The 17,454-nt window shown below is 39.5% G+C and overlaps 1 protein-coding gene across 1 annotated transcript in view; it reads right to left on the reverse strand.

The window, feature by feature from the left end:
• Positions 1-9,355: 9,355 nt before the first annotated feature.
• Positions 9,356-17,454, reverse strand: part of med13a (mediator complex subunit 13a) — a 123,104-nt gene continuing 115,005 nt past the window's right edge. The window contains 7 exon segments of the mRNA XM_052035939.1: positions 9,356-9,649; positions 10,236-10,336; positions 11,382-11,506; positions 11,509-11,542; positions 13,015-13,140; positions 14,746-14,909; positions 17,417-17,453. Coding sequence (XP_051891899.1) covers positions 9,517-9,649; positions 10,236-10,336; positions 11,382-11,506; positions 11,509-11,542; positions 13,015-13,140; positions 14,746-14,909; positions 17,417-17,453 — 720 coding nt within the window. The 3' untranslated portion in view covers positions 9,356-9,516.

The following is a 17,454-nucleotide window of genomic DNA, read 5'->3' on the forward strand; positions in this document are numbered from 1 at the left end:
AAAGAATGCACATTTTATATCTTTATAAATCTGACAATTTATTTCTGCACCAAACTGCAGCTTATTTCCTTGTAATAAAGAATTGCTCCATTTGCATTTTAAATTAGTTCTTACCAGTGCCTATTTGTAATTACCCATATCTTACAGCACATCAATCCATTAGAATATGCTGATTGTTCGATAATCGTAGTTCCTTTTTTATTACCCGAATCTAACATTCCTCTTCTGCACCCCCCCCCCCCCCCCCCACCACCACATACTTAGGGAGAATATCAGAATAGCCAAAAGGGAAAGGAAATAGTTAACTTAAAATCACAAAAGAAACTGACTGTGATATAATTGAGCTGCTTCTGATCGTGTCAAAGAAATCCATTAGCATAGGGTCAACTTGCAGAGGAATAATTTTCCATTACTATTGACCCCTGTAACCTAAAGTCAGCAGATCACTGCTGCATCTCGTACTTCTGGTCCTCTTTCCCATGACATGATTGTTTACCACAATTGCCTAATTGATGTTTATTTATTAAAGCTTGTGCTGCCAGTTGCTCTGGCAATTGTAGATTGACAAAATGGATTAAGCTTCTCAATAAGACTTGCCAGGGAAAGTAGATTGAATTAATTGATGCAGGAGGTGGAAGTTGAGGATTTTTAAAGGTATCAAAGGAAATTTCTTAGAGGTGAATAAAAGGAGTAAGGAGGGTGAAGAATCACTTGATTGAAAAACTACCTTCCAATCCTTTAAACTAGAGGCAATCAGGTATTTAAACCAAGTTTGCCCATGAAAATTTACCCAATCACAACATACGGTTGAGTGAGAAACTGCAACCAATTGCAGAACATGGAATTTGTTTTGTACTTTGTCAGGCCATAATAATTAACAACCAGCATTGTGTCAATACAAGGGCAGTCCCCAACTAGTCTTAAATGGGTGTTAATGTTAAAACATTTTAACTTAGATTAAACTTCAGTTTATCGTTTTTTTAGTTAAACCCAGAGAGTGGTTGGGGCGTGGAATGCGCTGCCTGGGGCGGTGGTGGAGGCAGTACATTGGTCAAATTCAAGAGGTTGCTAGATAAGTATATTGGAGGAATTTAAAATAAGGGGATATGTGGGAGGAAGGGGTTAGAGTCTTAGGCAAGGTTTAAAGGTCAGCACAACATTGTGGGCCAAAGGGCCTGTATTGGGCTGTACTGTTTCTATAATTCTATGATTTAAATGCAACTGAAAAATTAACCTAAATTATTTTAGTGTTAAACAACCACTTACCTTCACTGAAGGTTGGTGACCACATTCAAATGAATACAAAGCAATGGCTGGTGTTAAGCTGAGTGAACAATTACAGAACATCCTTTGACTTGGTGAGTCTAGGGTCTGATGCAAGCGTTCTGTACTTCAACACTACTGCTAGTCAGGCAGTTCTACACAGGTATGCCAGCTAGCTGACAACATGCCAGTTGCATTTCCACTCTGATAATTCTGTAGCTCTAATTCTATCACTACTTTGCTGTGTGATTAGAGTGTGTACCGACGTGAGCAGCTGGAGAGGCAAAGAGTAGCCCTCAAATCCATTCCTCTACCTGATGTCAGCTGCTGTAAATGTCTAGTAGGACAGACTCCCACAGAGTGAAGTAGTTATTTATTGGCTAGTATGTGAAAATGTCATGGTCTCCAACCATCACCTTGAGGGAGTGGAAATCTTTGATATTCATAGAAAAGGTCTGGGTTATTAAGGGGGACTGTTTATGGGCACATGAATACAGTCGATGCCTATTTTCATTTGTGGTCTGGTTGGTAAATCCCTACAGCCAAGATGTCACCATGTTCATCACTTACATCATGTTTTCTGTATAAACGGCATGGGTGATACCTCTGATGCTTCACTGATGCAGTAGGTTGGGAGATATAGAAGAGAATCTGGTCAATAAACTTGCCTCCTGCCAGTCCACCTGAATGGGCTGCCGTGGTTGCAACAACATGTCTAGCCATGGAGTGTGCCAGCTGTGTCAACATTGAGGTATCCATTGAATGTGTATCTCAGCAACTAAATCCTGGAAGTAGTATTAGTTGTAGCACACACTGGTCTGGAAGGCATTTAAGCAATTTGTAGTCACTTTTTGACTGTACTGACCAGGTCTCCTGTTAGTTTTCCTTTAAATAGCAGAAGAGATGACAAATACACACAATGTGCTGCTGATTGTTCCTCAACAGTTGTATAGCTTCCTACTCCAGTTTTAATACTGGTGGAAATGGGCATTGTGCAAATAATCACAGAATTTGGTCTACTCCTGCCAGAAGAAAAATCTCAGGTGTGCTAAAGTGATTAATACAGGGAAGGCCCCAATCTGATGGCAGTTATACAGCTTTGAAATAGGCCCTTCAACCCACCACATCTATGCCAACTATCATGCCTAATTTATACTAATTCCACTTACCTGCATTAATTTCACATCCCTCTGTGCAATGTGATATTCTGGAGTACATTTGAAATTGGATTGTAGAGCATCCTAAAAAAACAGATCCTACATGATCCACTTTCCAGGCTGATTATTCCGTTCCTCCTGAAATCTCTTCAACCATTTGCTCCAGTTACATAATGTGATATAAAGCCACACATCCAACTTTGCTGATAATAGAGTGGAATTATAAACCGTATACACAGGATTAAATTACAAAGTTAGATTAATGGAATGAGCAAAACCATAGCCAGTACATTTCAGAATCAAAGAACGAATTTGCCGTGCAGCCCATCATGTCACTGTCAGCTTACCAGAGAACCTCACCAGTTGCACCCTTTGGACCTTTCTCCATGGCCTTGCAAATTTTTCCTTGCCATACATTTATCCATATCCTCTTGAAAGCCACAGTGAACCCGGCCTCCACTCCACCTATAGACAGTGCATTCCAGGTTCCAACCACAGACTACACGTTTTTCCTCGTGTTGCTATTAATTCTCTTCCTCTATTTAATACCTGTGACTTCTAGTCCTTGACACTTCCAACAGGAACAGCCTCCCACTATCCAGTCTGTCAAGACTACACATCTTTTTATATACTTCCAGCAGATCTCCCCCTCCACCTTTTCTCCCAAGAAAACAGTTGCACTCTCTCTAATCTATCCTTGTGTCTGTAGTCCCTCACCCCAGGAACCATCCTCATAAATCTCTTCTGGGTCCTCTCCAGATCTTTCGTGTAATGAGGCCAGCAGAACTGAACACAATACTGAAGCAGAAGATTGGAGTATAAATTAAGCTACAGTGTTAGAAAGACCTAGTGAGAATACCTCGAATACAACAGGGCATTGTGGACACCAGACCATAGGAAGGATATACTTGACCTTGGTAGGAGAGCAGCTTCGAGGTGGCTGGATGCCAAGGATTACTGTAAAATTTAGTATCTTTGTCTCCCACCCAGCACCCTGAACTGAAGTGTTATAATGTTTGTTTTGTGTGAGGTCCCCAGCGTCTTTTCTGTGAGAGCTGGGATCACATTTGCAAACAATGTGGAAAAATTTGTTTCGCTCACCTTAAACTTTGAAACATGCAACAAAACTCCAGTCTGTTGTCACAGCAGAATCAACAAATACCATTGGCTGCAGCCCTTCACTAATGAGACAATAGAAACAGGGATGGGATCGGACAGTAGGAGGGGGATGGGCTGAATGTGGCCCCAGCTAACCCACTCTTCAGAAAGAACATGATATTCACATCAGTGTTACAAGCCACCCCTCAAACAGTGCGTAAAATTGGCTTGTGCATCAGCTTTTGTTTTCCGTAACTAGAGGAGACTTACACAATTATACATGCAGTCGAAGAAATTTGGAACAACAATGATGTTTCCAGTCAAGATTGATTTTGAGAACAAAAGCTTTTAAGGGATATGGAGTTCAAGTCATAGATCAGCCACAATTGCATTGAATGATGGGGCAGGGTCAAAGACTAAATAGCTGCTCCAGTTCTACTAACCCACTATCACTCCTACTGATTCAGTAACAGTTTCATCCAAGCAATCCAGCGAACTCACTGGAACAATACAAACAATTAATCTGATATGAATACTGATTAAATCTGTAATCTCCACCTGACCGTGCTACTCAAACCCTGATAGGAATAAGTAAATTAAAACAAAACAGTGTCACACCAACATTATGAATAAATTATTTATTTTCATCTGAAAATGTTTAAAAAGTATAAACCTTTTCAACAATTCAACCATAATTTGTACTTTAAGCTTTTTTGGACTGTATGTAGCTTTTAGTGTTTGCCACGATCTCCAGACTAAAATTTGTTCATAATTCATTGAAAGACTCATAAGGAAGTACAATTGCAGCTTTGCAAGCAGGATGTTTTATACCAAAACAGGACACCAAGGAAAAAATGGACCAGTCCTCACTACATCTGGGGTTTCATCACTGCTTGCCCAGCTGTTACAGGCAACCAACTGTTCAGCAAAACATGACATTGTTCTCCCGATATTTTATCTCTTTAAAAATAAGCAAGGCATCAACTCTGTAAAATCCAACAATTAATAAAATTTGAGTTTTTTTTTAAATCTACTGCAATTTCAGCTCAAAAATCTATAAATATTTTGACAAAAAGATTAAATTATGAAATTTAAATAAGACAAAAAAAACTTTGAAGCAATGCATTATTAAAGCACTGGGATTGCTAGTGTTTGCACAATCAAATGGACCACTTTCAGATCTGGTTTGAGCATGACCAGGAAGTCAGGAAAATAACTGAATTGGGAAGAGGCTACAGATTCCCGTGGGGATCATACATTGTGAAACCGCTGGAAATATCCAGGAAAGCATTTTCTGCAGGCATTCATACCTTAAATCATGACAACCCAGTTAAAATGATTGCTATTCTCCACATTGGAGAATAAACTTAGCAATAAACTGTGGGTAACAGTAGAAAGCCTGCACTGTGGTGTAACTGCATGCACTCCATTTAATTAAGATATCCTTTCCTACTTAATACTATTATATAACCACCAGATTATGCATATGCACCAGGTTTCAAGAACACCACTGAATGCAACTGTAATAAGAGTCAGGCAGGGATATGTGGATAAAGAATATATTTCAGTTAAAACAAACAACTACTGTTAATATTAACTGTTTCACTAAACCCACAGCTGCCAGCTACAATTATAAAGAACTAAAATTGGACATCAAACAAATCTAATTCGTTGTTGTTTTGCAAACAATTTTTTTTTACCAGTTTCAAACTTATTTGGGTAAATTTTGAAAAAAAAACTTAAGTTTGGGCCAATGTCAAGCCATCAAAAAAAAATAAACAGAGCCAACTGAAAGCCAACAAAGTTGATTCACTTACATACTCTGATCATCTCAAATGAGCAATTAAAAGACAAGCAGCCTCTGCTGTCTTGTCAGAGGTACCAGGGTCAACTTAGTACCACATTGTTCACTCGGCAGAGTGTACCCCATCACCCTTTGGGGTGACGCAATCTGTCATAAGTGAAGGTACAGCTTCCCAGCTACCCTCTGAGCTACTTAAGAACCCACTTTCTCACAGGAATTAAGTGGCTAGAGACAGGTTTAAAATGAACACAATGGTGGAAGAGGGGAAAAAGATAGTTTTTACTTGACTGCTTTACTTTTTTAGCAATCAATTGTGTTGATATTACAATTTTGCAATGTCACAGTGCCCCAAGAACATGTTCAGTCATCTGTAACTTGGTGTTCTAGAATTATGTGCCAACACTCAGCATTGATTAAACAAGAGGATCACTGTGTAGCTTTGTTTTTGAAACCTTAACATTGTTTGTTATAAATATGTAAGGGGAGGGTGGGGGGGCGGGGGCCTGCTCTTTATTTCAACTACATGGAAATTACGATTTGCAGCATTTCAGGGGAAATAAGAAAGGGGATCTGAGAGGTAAATTTTTCACACAAAGTATCTGGTATCCAGAATGAGCTGCCAGAGGTGGTGGTGGAGGGAGGGGGGAACAGTAACAACAGGGTACAAGGGGAATACAGAATTTATGCAGGCAAGTGGGATTAATATAGATGGGCATGATGTCAGCATAGATACAGTGGGCTGAAGGGCCTGTGACTGTGTAGACACAAAAGTTGTACACAGAAAGAACAGGAATTGGAGCAGACATGTCTCGAGTGGCACTGCCACTCACAAAAACATTTTGGGTTCAATAGTACCCTGGAATTGCAATGATTGTTTTGTTAAATGTCTCCTATCCTCAGGGGAACTATTCCAAATCATGAGTCATGATTCAAATTACAAGAAGTGATCATGAAAATTTGGCAAAACTTCAGTGTTTGGCATCTTCCACTGTAGGTATTAGGTTATTAAGGGTTTACACTATTGAGCTTATGTGGATTAAGATGCATACAAACTGATCATTGTACTCTGAACAGACAGGACAGTTTTTGGGAATGAGATTAGAGTCAATGCTCTTCCATAAATTCATCACAGGCTCACAACTTTAATTTCCTGTTTCACTTGGGGCCAGTCTGAACCACAAGCTTTCTCTAGGACCACTCACCCACAGCTCTGCAGAGGGGCCAAACAATTAAAAATCAGCTAATGGTTCCCCTGTAACCTTCAGCAACAGGCTTCACAGTCTTCAAAAGCGAATGTTTACTTGTACAAATCCTCACACAGTAACTTGAAGCAAACACTCAAGTGAAGCAAAGAGTTAAAGAGAATTAAAAGAGGTTGGTGATTCAGGGCTGAAACATTAATCTACGGCTGGGAGGTTTAACTAAAGCAACTTTAAGTAACTGTCCAAATGTAGTCTTGGGACAGGATCATTATATGTTATTACCAATATATCTTGTGAAACTCTTATCTCAACTATTTCTTGAAGCTACTTTAAGTTGCAATAGCATTAAAAGCTATGGACTATTTTTATTTACAAAAAAAATTTACCAACTAATTTCTCTCCCTACCACATACATTTTTCAGCAAGACTGAGCAATTACTTCAGTAATTAAGGGCATTTAAGTTAAACACATTATTTCATATGTTTATATTTCCTTGTGATCTACAAAGCAGCCATCCTGTGTACTTTCTAAAGCCTACACAGAGGGATGTAAAAGGCTTCAAGTCTCAGTTGTCTTCCAAAAGTTATGGCATGCATAGTTTTCCAAGGATTAAACAGCATAAAGTGCTATTCAGGTTTACACTTGATGTAGCAAACCTGTTTACCAGATCTGTGCTCCCACTATATCCAGCCATGATGGGAACAGATTTGATCAAATTTCACAGAAACAATCAACATCTTTCTGAAATCATCTGGATGTGGGTGACTCAGTCCTGGGATTTTGGCCACCCAACGGTCCTGGTAAATCCAGCCTTTTAGAAAATTTAAGCAAAAATTACCTATAAAGTTAGCCCAAAATTGATCAACACTTCTCTGAATTGCATATTCCTGCAGCAGACTCTCACTTAAGAGGCAAGTTCTTTGTGTTTCTGGTGGCATATTTGTATACTTGTTAGAATTTTAAATTTCTGTAAATTCAAAACTGGTGTTTTCCTGCTGCCAAGACTAATACATCTCTAGCAGTTACCATCTATACAGTTACTACATGGTAGAGTTTGTACTACAGCCCCATGTTCAAAAATTTACACCTGCACATACTTCCTGCGAATTGTCCAACAAATTATTTATGAGAAATTATTCATTCATTCGGCTATAATTAGAGCTCCCTTCCCAAGTGGGAAAACTACTGCATCACCACTGGCAGGAGTGCCTCATTACCATCTGTACAGTTTCATGCGGGCACAGAAGTTTGAGATGGTAAAATATCTTATCTTTCTAAAATGGGGACAGAATTATATTTGCATAGAATGGTCCAGTCCTCCTGTCAGAACCCACAACTGGTCTCTATTCAACCTGTTCAACACTGCAGGAGACCAACTGAGATAAAGTGTCTTCCCACAAATTATATTACAGGAAAACAAACCTCTGAAGGTGGTTTTGAATTTAACTTCCTAAAAGAAAATTCACCATTTAGTTTAGCTTCAAACTATTTATACCATTTATTATATTTGACCCTTTAGATCTTTTTATTGAAATGTAAGTTTTACCTTGTGAATGTATAAAAATGGAATTGACTTGTCTAGAAAAAAGGCACTGTGTCTACATAGTAACTTGACCAGAGATTAACATTGAAAAAATTTACTTTTCAAAGAAAATAAAATTTCTTTAAGCTCAGAATGTAACATGACAAGGGGAAATGTAAAAAATGCAAGGGCATACGAGGTAAATTTTAAGCCAAACAGCTTCTCTCCCTATATTTTTAAATTGCTGCTACCTGAGAAGCAATTTATTTTAATCTATGTTACCCACAATTGAGTGCTGAAGCTTTATAAAGGTTCTAAATGTCCCAATAACTTTCAGTATCCAAATCTTAAAATGTCTGCAGTAATGAATTAACAATAGAAAAAAAGACATATTTCATACAAAAGTAAATCATGAGGCTATGGAGTCTGTGTTAAAGTATCGGGTGTGATCACCACTGAATCACAATTAATGGAGGACCAAAATAAGAAAGTATAAGGGTGTAATTTTCACAAAGACAGTACCTGGATCAGTCAAGCGGTCCATTCTCTAAAGCCATCATAAAGTTCAGACAATGATAAAAGTCTGGGGCCTAGAAACCTTAACACTACAACAGACCATCACACCTGCTTTGCATTGATTCAATTTTGGAAAAAAATTATGTTGCTACAAAATTTAGTTACCATTCTGCACAATTTTTCTTTTTTTTTTATACAGTAGTAACAAATTAAAGTTACTGATTTTTTTTTATATATACAAATAGGCAGGTCACAGGGACTGACCCAGCTAGAGCATTCGTCTCCTCAGCCCTGTTACCTGACAGACACTTCCCCACTTCCCCCCCACACACCTCCCCTTTTATCCCTGGCTTCAAAATGCATGATAGGAAATGCTTAAGATGTCCTTTTTTAGTTATAAACACAGTGAACATACTTTATTTACTGTACAAGTACTCTGCATTTGCAGCTTTGCTGCGTTTTTACCACACACAAGATGTGGTCGACACTAACTCCTGCCCCTACTAAAATGTACATTGAGCCAATAGATATTTGCTGTTCTTGCTCCTGACTTTATAGCAACCTACTGCAAACTCTTAAGACGATTATAGATATTTTAGTACAACAAATGCTTTAAAGCCTGAAGGTAATATAAACCTTCCTGAAAAATTAAAAAAAATACAAAATATAAGACAATTTATACAACATTTAAAAACTTACAATAAATTAAGATGCAGGCATTTTTGGATAATTGCCTGTGGCTTTAAAACCCACCAAGCAATTGGGGGGGGGGGGGGGGGGGGGGAAAACACCCTCGGGTCCGGTCCTTCAGACCCAATTTCACAAATCCCTCCATGTTTTCCATGAGTATTGTCCGCTTCCCTTCCCACAGAATCCTGCTCTCAATGATGCTCTCAAACGACATCCCTTTTCTAAGAGTTAGTCCTGAATCCCTGGCAGCTCCTTTGCCTGGTCTACAACATGCTCGTGATGAAGTTGTACAGCTGTGTCAGTACCACAAAGTGAACAGGGAGACAGGAGCGGCGATCCTGAGTGGCAGGGTCACAGGTGAGCCAAGAAAGAGCGTTGTACTGTTCGAGAACAAACCTGGCATTTGAAAGAATTTTACAATTTGAAACACCACTTACAAACAAACACTACAAACAATAGCATTTACAAGGTAGACAACATGCCAGAACCTTACAGGACTGCTAACATTAAGTGTAATGCCGCTGCTAAAGGAATAACACCAAAAATTGCAGCTGAGCACAAACATGTGAAGGTTTCATTTAACTACTATTAGAATGGACTCTTGTATGCAGACAAACATTAGTTGTTCAGAACTAACCTACTGCAAAGCAGAAATGTGACTGGCCAATTTCTATGAGATGCTGGATATAGCGTTGTTCATATTAATGGGAACTTGCTGCTTTTATTCAAATGACACCAGGGATACAGACAGGTGGCATTTTTGATTAATATTTTATTGGAAGTCTGTGAATTTTGTGCGACTCCCAATTAGTTATTGTCACATACAAACCACATTGAATGGCACTTGTGTAAAATTGCAATTTAATTGTTTTCTCTCCTTAAGGGGTTAATCATAAAAAAAATGTTTGGACAAAATGATCTGAACACTAGTGTTTGCGAAATTGACTTTAACGCAATTCCAGAATAACATGGCATCCCTTACCTGAGCACATCAGAGGTTTGGTTTGAATCAAGTGGGTGGGAGTGCTTACTATGGAGCAATTCATCTGAATGCACTGAAGGCACATGGAGGTGCAAGGAGGCCTGAAAACCAAACATTGAAACCCATGAATGGAGAGAGATACAGAAGCAACAAACAACCTGCTGGAGGAACTCAGTGGGTCAAGTCGCATCTGTGAGAGGAAAGGAATTGTCGACATATTAGGTCGAAACCCTGATGTCCTGATGCAGTGTTTCAAGCCGAAATGTCAACAATTCCTCCTCTTCCCCCTCCCCCCACAGATGCTGCTCGACCTGCTGAGTTCCTCCAGCAGACTGTTGTTTGCTCCAGATTCCAGCATCTGCCGTCTGTGTCTCTGAGATATACAGGAAGTCCAGCTCCAACATATTATTGTAGTACTATACGTACCACTAGATGGCAGCAATTATTGGCAGCTACAACCTCATTGCACAAAAGTTACAGCTCCTCAAGTCACCAAATTAATTTCAGCAAAATTTACTCCTTTCACTAATTACTTGCCCAAGACAATTAGAAATATTAATTTTAAAAAATTAAAAATCAGCACCAGGTAAATCCCTCCACCATCAACATTTGCCAATCAGGCAAGTAGGTTGCTGTGGTTTTCTCCCTTGCTGGCTGCCGGCAACAGAATGCTTGCAGTATAAGCAAGCTGCCCTCTCTCCAACATCTGTCATACATGCCGGGAAAGATAAACAGCAGCAACTGGGACTTGGGAGAAACTGAACTTCCCTTATGACACCACTGTGGCAAATCTCCAATGCCAGAGCTGGCATATTTTATCAGGTTTTGTTCCAAAAATTTTTTTTGAACGGCAAACATTAAAGAGCGAGAGAAAAAAATAAGAACAGTATTAGTTAAGTGCACCAACTTGTTACCAGAAGCATGTTCTCCACTAGAGAAGCCCACACCCAATAATCCAACATCAAGCCCTAAAATACACGCTCTGCTTAGGAGTTAACCAGAACCAGATTCTTCAAAATTTGTTGCCTGTACAAGCAGTGAGCAGTATCAGAGTAATTGGTAAGGTGCAATAGCAATTTCCTGCACAGGAATCCTAAGTGACTTTCAAACTCTCTATAGTTTTCCTGAAATAGTGGCTTGGCTTACCTTGAGAAAAAGTGGACATTGGTTCTGTGCTTGAGGGCAGGCTGACCAAAACCAATCGGGAAGTGGCCCAGCCTTAGCTGTTGAGACAAAATATCCTAGTGCCAGGGGCTGCTGCAGATGGTTACCTCGTCATGAGATTCCTGGCGGTCTGTGCACTGTCCCTGAAACAGTAAAAGCAAAAAGTTAGTTACAATAATTCCAACAGGTTAAACATGGTAACTGAGCCCATCCACCTTATAAAAGTTTCAAAGCCCTATCTTTCCTAACATCATCTGGAGTAATATTTCATTTCAATGTAACCTTTGGCAGGGAGATGGCTACATGTGCCCAGTATTTAATAGGAGTCCCTTGAAAGACCAGACGTTTATTGCCCACGTTTTAGTTGCTCTCAAGAAAGTGGTTTAGGCTATCTCTAGAACCACTGTGGCCTGTGTGGCGGAGCCACTCCCATCATGCTGTAACTTAGAGGGTTCTGACAACTTGGCAATGAATAGAACAACATCCACATCCATGGTGGGATATATGATGAGGAGGGGAGCTTGGAGGTAGTTGTTGCCATGTACCTTATGCCTTTACCCTTCTAGGCAAGAGGTCATGGTTTTCTAAGCTGCTGTCAAGAAGTTTCAGGGATACATTCAGCAGATAGTACATACTGCAGCCAAGGTGCACCAATGGTGGAGAGAGCAGATCTTCAAGAAGTTCCTTGACAAATGAGCATAACTGGAACACACACTTTATTTCTGCAACTCAGCTACTAACTAGATGTTTCCTTAAGCAAAATTTCTTCCTAAACCCTCTTCCTATCTTCTTGTTACCCCGGTTGCATATCTAAAACATTTAAAATGGAATGAAAGCAAATGATATTTGATGGATAGCTGGAATTTTTTTAAAGCTGGAAATAAAGATAGCTTGTGTCTGCGGTTAAGTTTTGAAGGAAACAAAACAGAAAACAACTCAGTGTGAAGAGTCACGAGTGGTAGAAAAGCACTGCACAGTTTTGTAGCAAGAGTTTCAAATTTTTCTATCAAAGAGATGGGAAGTAAACGGGCATTTAATACAAAATGCTTGTGGTATTCTGTATGGAAAGTTAATTTTTGGCAGATTTCCAACACCTCCTTGTTAACATATCAAACTCAGATTTCCAGTTAACACAAATGCTGCCCAGGGCAATTTAATCATGCTGGAGTTTGGCAGCTGTTACAATGCTCTGGTGTTGTGATAAATGTCAGGGCACATCACGAATGCATAGAAAACAAGGACAAACTGGGAGCAGTGAGGGACAGATATGGAATTTGAGACAAATCACAAGGAACCCTGGAGAAAATCTGGAGAGATTATATTTATTGTTCTATATCCAGTTTATCAATACAACCTTGCTCATGACAGGGCAAAGGGCACCAGGTCAAATTAGAATTAAGGCTAGGAAGTTACTCTTCCAAAAAAAATAATCGATAAGTAGAAAGGGCTTCCATCTAGAGTAGAACCTTTGAATTATTAAGAAATACTTATTATCGATGAATCTTGATAGACAAACCAAATAGTTTACATCTTCTGTAACTTGGGAGGTGATTTTAGTGAAGTACTGTTGGGAAAGTTATATAAAGGATTACTAATGGTGACCAAAATACTTTACCTTGCTCGTATCACCACCATGTGGATAATGAGAGCCCGGTGAATGTGCCGGTGGTGTGGGTGGAGATGCTGGCAAGTTTATTATTAGATCATCGTCTGGGTCCAGCAATTCAAAGATCCCGAATTCCTCTGCAAATCCAAATGAAATCATAAGAATAGTGGAGCATTTTCAAAAACAAAAAATTTCTGTACATCTTCCATCATGGCAATCAACACCAAATTAGATCCAGGAATTGGTCTTTCCACTGCTCTGTGCCCCATTCCCATCACTCTCTACCTCACCAGTTGATGCTGGTGTGAGGCCACAGTACCTTTTACCCCATCTTAAACAAGACTCCAGTACCTCAAATGAAAATAAAAGATTCTGGAAATCTGATATAAAAACAGAAAATGCTGGAAAAACTCAGCATATCAAGAAGCATCTGCGGAAAGAGAAACAGTTTAATATTACAGACCGAAGAACTCGTTCAGAATTCTGACCAAAGAGCCTTCAATCTGAAATATCAACTGTTTCCCTTTCCACAGATGCTGCCTGACCTGCTGAGTTTTTCCAGAATTTTGTGTTTTTCTCCAGTACCTCATTTGAGTAAACATTCAAGTTTACAATAAGTCAATGAATTAATCAATGACTTGGGCATCTTGGCACTAGAAACAGGGACTTTTTTTTAAACCATCCTTAGCCATGTCAAACTGTAATACCCCAAACTCTCCTTCATCTGAGGATTGCACCTTGACCTTTCAGTACTTCAGATAAAGTTTTTCCCTGTAATAATACTCACTAGAGATTTTCACTAGTGCCAAGTATTCATTCCTGTGGTAACTATTACTCTTCAACTGTATACACTAGAAAATAATGTGCCAAAGAACTTGTACAGACATTTCCAGTAGGAGAGAAATTCTAGTTGATCTTCAAGAACGTCTAACGAATGGCAGCAAACCTAACAAGTGTTCTGGAGCAACAGTCTGCTGGAGGAACTCAGCATCTGTGGGAGGAAAGGAATCGTCGACATTTTGCGTCAAAACCCTGAACCAGGACATTTTGACCCAAAACATCTACAGTTCCCCAACCCGCTGCATTCCTCCAGCAGGTTATTTGTTGCTCCAGATTCCAACATCTGCAGTCTCATGTCTCTAACAAGAGTTCTGTGTTTTTTTCACCCCTATCTTGTATAGCATCCCTACAGTTATCCGAGATGAGATAAAACTAACAGGGATCATGGTCTGAATCCAGGGATTTCTGGGTTTTGTTCAGCTCAGCTACTAATTAGGTCAATGAAGCATTGACCATTTAAACGTTAAAAACCTACCCTAACCTATTTGCATTTTTATAACAGCAACTGATTCATCAACCAAGCTACCATCCAAATGGAAAAGTTACAGAGCATTCCATAAAGCAACAAACCAAAACAAGAACGAGACCGAGAAATCATATACCAATTAAAACTATGAAAAACTTGCTAATACATGGGGCGGCATGGTAGCATAGCAGTTAGCATGACGCTATTACGGCGCCAGCGATCGGGGTTCGATTCCCGTCGCTGTCTGTAATGAGTGTGTACGTTCTCCTGTGTCTGCGTGGGTTTCCTCGAGGTGCTCTGGTTTCCTCCCACATTCTCAAAGACGTACGGGTAGGTCAATTTGGGTTTAAAATGGGCGGCGTGGACTTGTTGGGCTGGAAGGGCCTGTTACCCACGCTGTAAATAAAATAAAAAAAAGAGAAAGCACACAGCACTAACCAACCATTTATTTCGTAGTTCCCAGTTTGCACCTGCACCATAGCCGAGGTTGGGAACACCAGAATGTGCGTACACGATGTATCCTGTGGTGTGCTCAGCTGTGACGTCTGCATGTTGAGAGATGTGCCACGGCCAAACACTGATCCCACTGACACAGAGTCTACAGAAACAGAAAACATTTATCGTCTTAAACCAATGTCTGAAAGTGAAGATTTTCTGTTTAAGTTTCAACAATTAATAACGTTATTCCTAATAGTGTTCGGGATAAGGACCTTTAGTTCAAAACAGCTTTCAGCTTTTTGATGGGAATTAATTGGCTCATGTGATTCACAACAGCATTCTACTTCAAAAAAAAATGAAAAATGTGATTTGCTGATAGCTTGCAGAGATCTGCAACATATTCACCTCTTGAAGACTTGAAATACTCCTTGAACCCCTGGTTTTAATTACCCAGGCTAAAAATACTAAACAACTAGCAAGTTATGTGCTCATGTCAATGTACCACAAATAACTTTGAAAATTCTGTGTGCCATTTGAAAGTGGAGAATTCTCCTAGTGTCCTGGCCAACATTCGTCCCTAACCATCAAACACAAAATATCACTCTTCACTCCTGCTTCCCAGATGATCATAAAGGCTGCTTCTATTAATAGTCACTGCATTTCAAAAATTAATTTGGGAAAACAATATCGAGATGTTTTGACAACGAACCGTGCTCTATAATACTAGTTATTTCTTAAACATATCTATTTAGATAATAAATTTAGACTCTCGGCTCTTTCATTTTCTCACCCCTTAATAGGAGTGTGGTCACAGGAACCTTCTGTTATCCAGTCAGAGTTGCTTCAGTGCCACTCTATAATTGATCCAATGAACATATGGAAACTTTACATATGGAAACTTTACATATGGAAACTTTACATATGGAAATACAATTGCTCACAAATGGCAAAGAATTTTACCCAACTATATCAATGGATTATTTGTATGCACTGTTAATGCAGTCATATTTCCAACCGATATCAATACAATAGGATCTAATAGTGCTGAGGTAGATCTATACATAGAGTCATACAGCATAGAAACAGGCCCCTTCAGCCCAACTGGTTCATGCCAACCAAGATTTCCATCTAAGCTAGTCCCATTTGCCTATGTTTGGCCCTTATCCCTTTAAACCTTCCCTCTATCCATGTACCTTTTAAATGTTGTTAATGTACCTGCTTCAACCATTTCTTCTGGCAGCCCATTCCATATACTGACCACCCTCGGTAGAAAAAGTTGCCCCTCAGGTTCCTATTAAATCTCTCCCCTCTCACCTTAACCTATAATTAACTTCGGCAACAATACAGTTGAAATAACTCATCCTCCTGACAAACGTAATCTGATCAATTTGGTAAACATGCCAAGACATACGTGTCTGTGCTAGAGCTTTGGAAGAGATTATGGTTAGTCCCACAGCCCCAAGTTAACCCTACAATCCTTCTTATCCTCAAATATCTGTCAATTTCTTTCTAAAGGATTTATAAATTTATAAACAACATTGAACATTTCCCGGCCAGGGTGAGATGTCATTTGTAGGGGTAACTGCAATCTATGCTGTTCTCGTCCTCCTGAGGCAGAGGCTGCAATGGTTGAGAAGAAGCCAGACTAAGTGTAGTGCATTTTATAAACAGTACAACATTGCACCTAGTGCGCCAGTGACAAAGTTAAGTGAATGTTTAGAGTGGGGAACAGCATGTTAATTAAGTGATCTGCTTTTTGCAGTTGAGATTCTTGGACATTATTGGAACTGCCCTCTTCCGAGTAACTGTCAAGTATTTTCATTACACTCCTGATATGTGGCTTGCAAATGGCTGAAAGCCTTTGTACTGAGGGGGGGAGTTGTTCACCACAAAATACCCCGCCTCTGATCTGCTCTGATAGCCATAAACTTTTATTATTGTCTAGTGATACACAGGATGTTGATGGGGAGTCGGTAATGTAATGCCTTTGAAGATCAAGGGTAGGTGGTAAAACCCTCAAGTGTAGGTGGTAAAACGCTCAAGTGTTGAAGATGATCACTGACCAGGCACTGGTGTGGCATGAATGTTACTTGCCGCTTAATAGTTCATACCTGGAATGTCTAGATCTTGCTGCACATGGGCACAAACTGCTTCATTTTCTCAGTTGCAAATGGCATTAAATATTATGCAATCATTGGCAAACATCCCCACTTCACACCAAACGATGGAAGGTCATTAATGAAGCAGCTGAAGATGGACGTGCTTAGAATACTGCCCTAAGGAATTCCAGCAACCATGTCTTCACATCAAAGTGGTGCCATTTATTACACACTGGTCTTTCCAACAGCTCTCCAAAAGACCAAGACTGCCTGTTCCCACATTGAAATTCATCTGCCACGCTCAGTTAACCTTTCACGATCTATTATTATCCTTATCACTGTTGTATTGTCAGGTTTCACCAACTACAAACCTTGTTCTTCTCTCATACCCCCCCAAAACAGAGACCCAAGATGAGGGGACATTTCCATTTAGATTCTTCAGCAGGTTAATCAAAATCATATCTGTGTAAAAATTACATCAGCATACATTCACATATCATCTCTAACAGCTCCAAACTAAGTATTAGCTGTAAATTATACATCGATACATTTTCTGAACAATTCTTACCAGGCATTATCACAAATGACCCCTGTGGTTCCATTGCA

The sequence above is a fragment of the Pristis pectinata genome, chromosome 21 (genome assembly GCF_009764475.1).
Source record: "Pristis pectinata isolate sPriPec2 chromosome 21, sPriPec2.1.pri, whole genome shotgun sequence".
Classification (NCBI taxonomy): Eukaryota; Metazoa; Chordata; class Chondrichthyes; order Rhinopristiformes; family Pristidae; genus Pristis; species Pristis pectinata.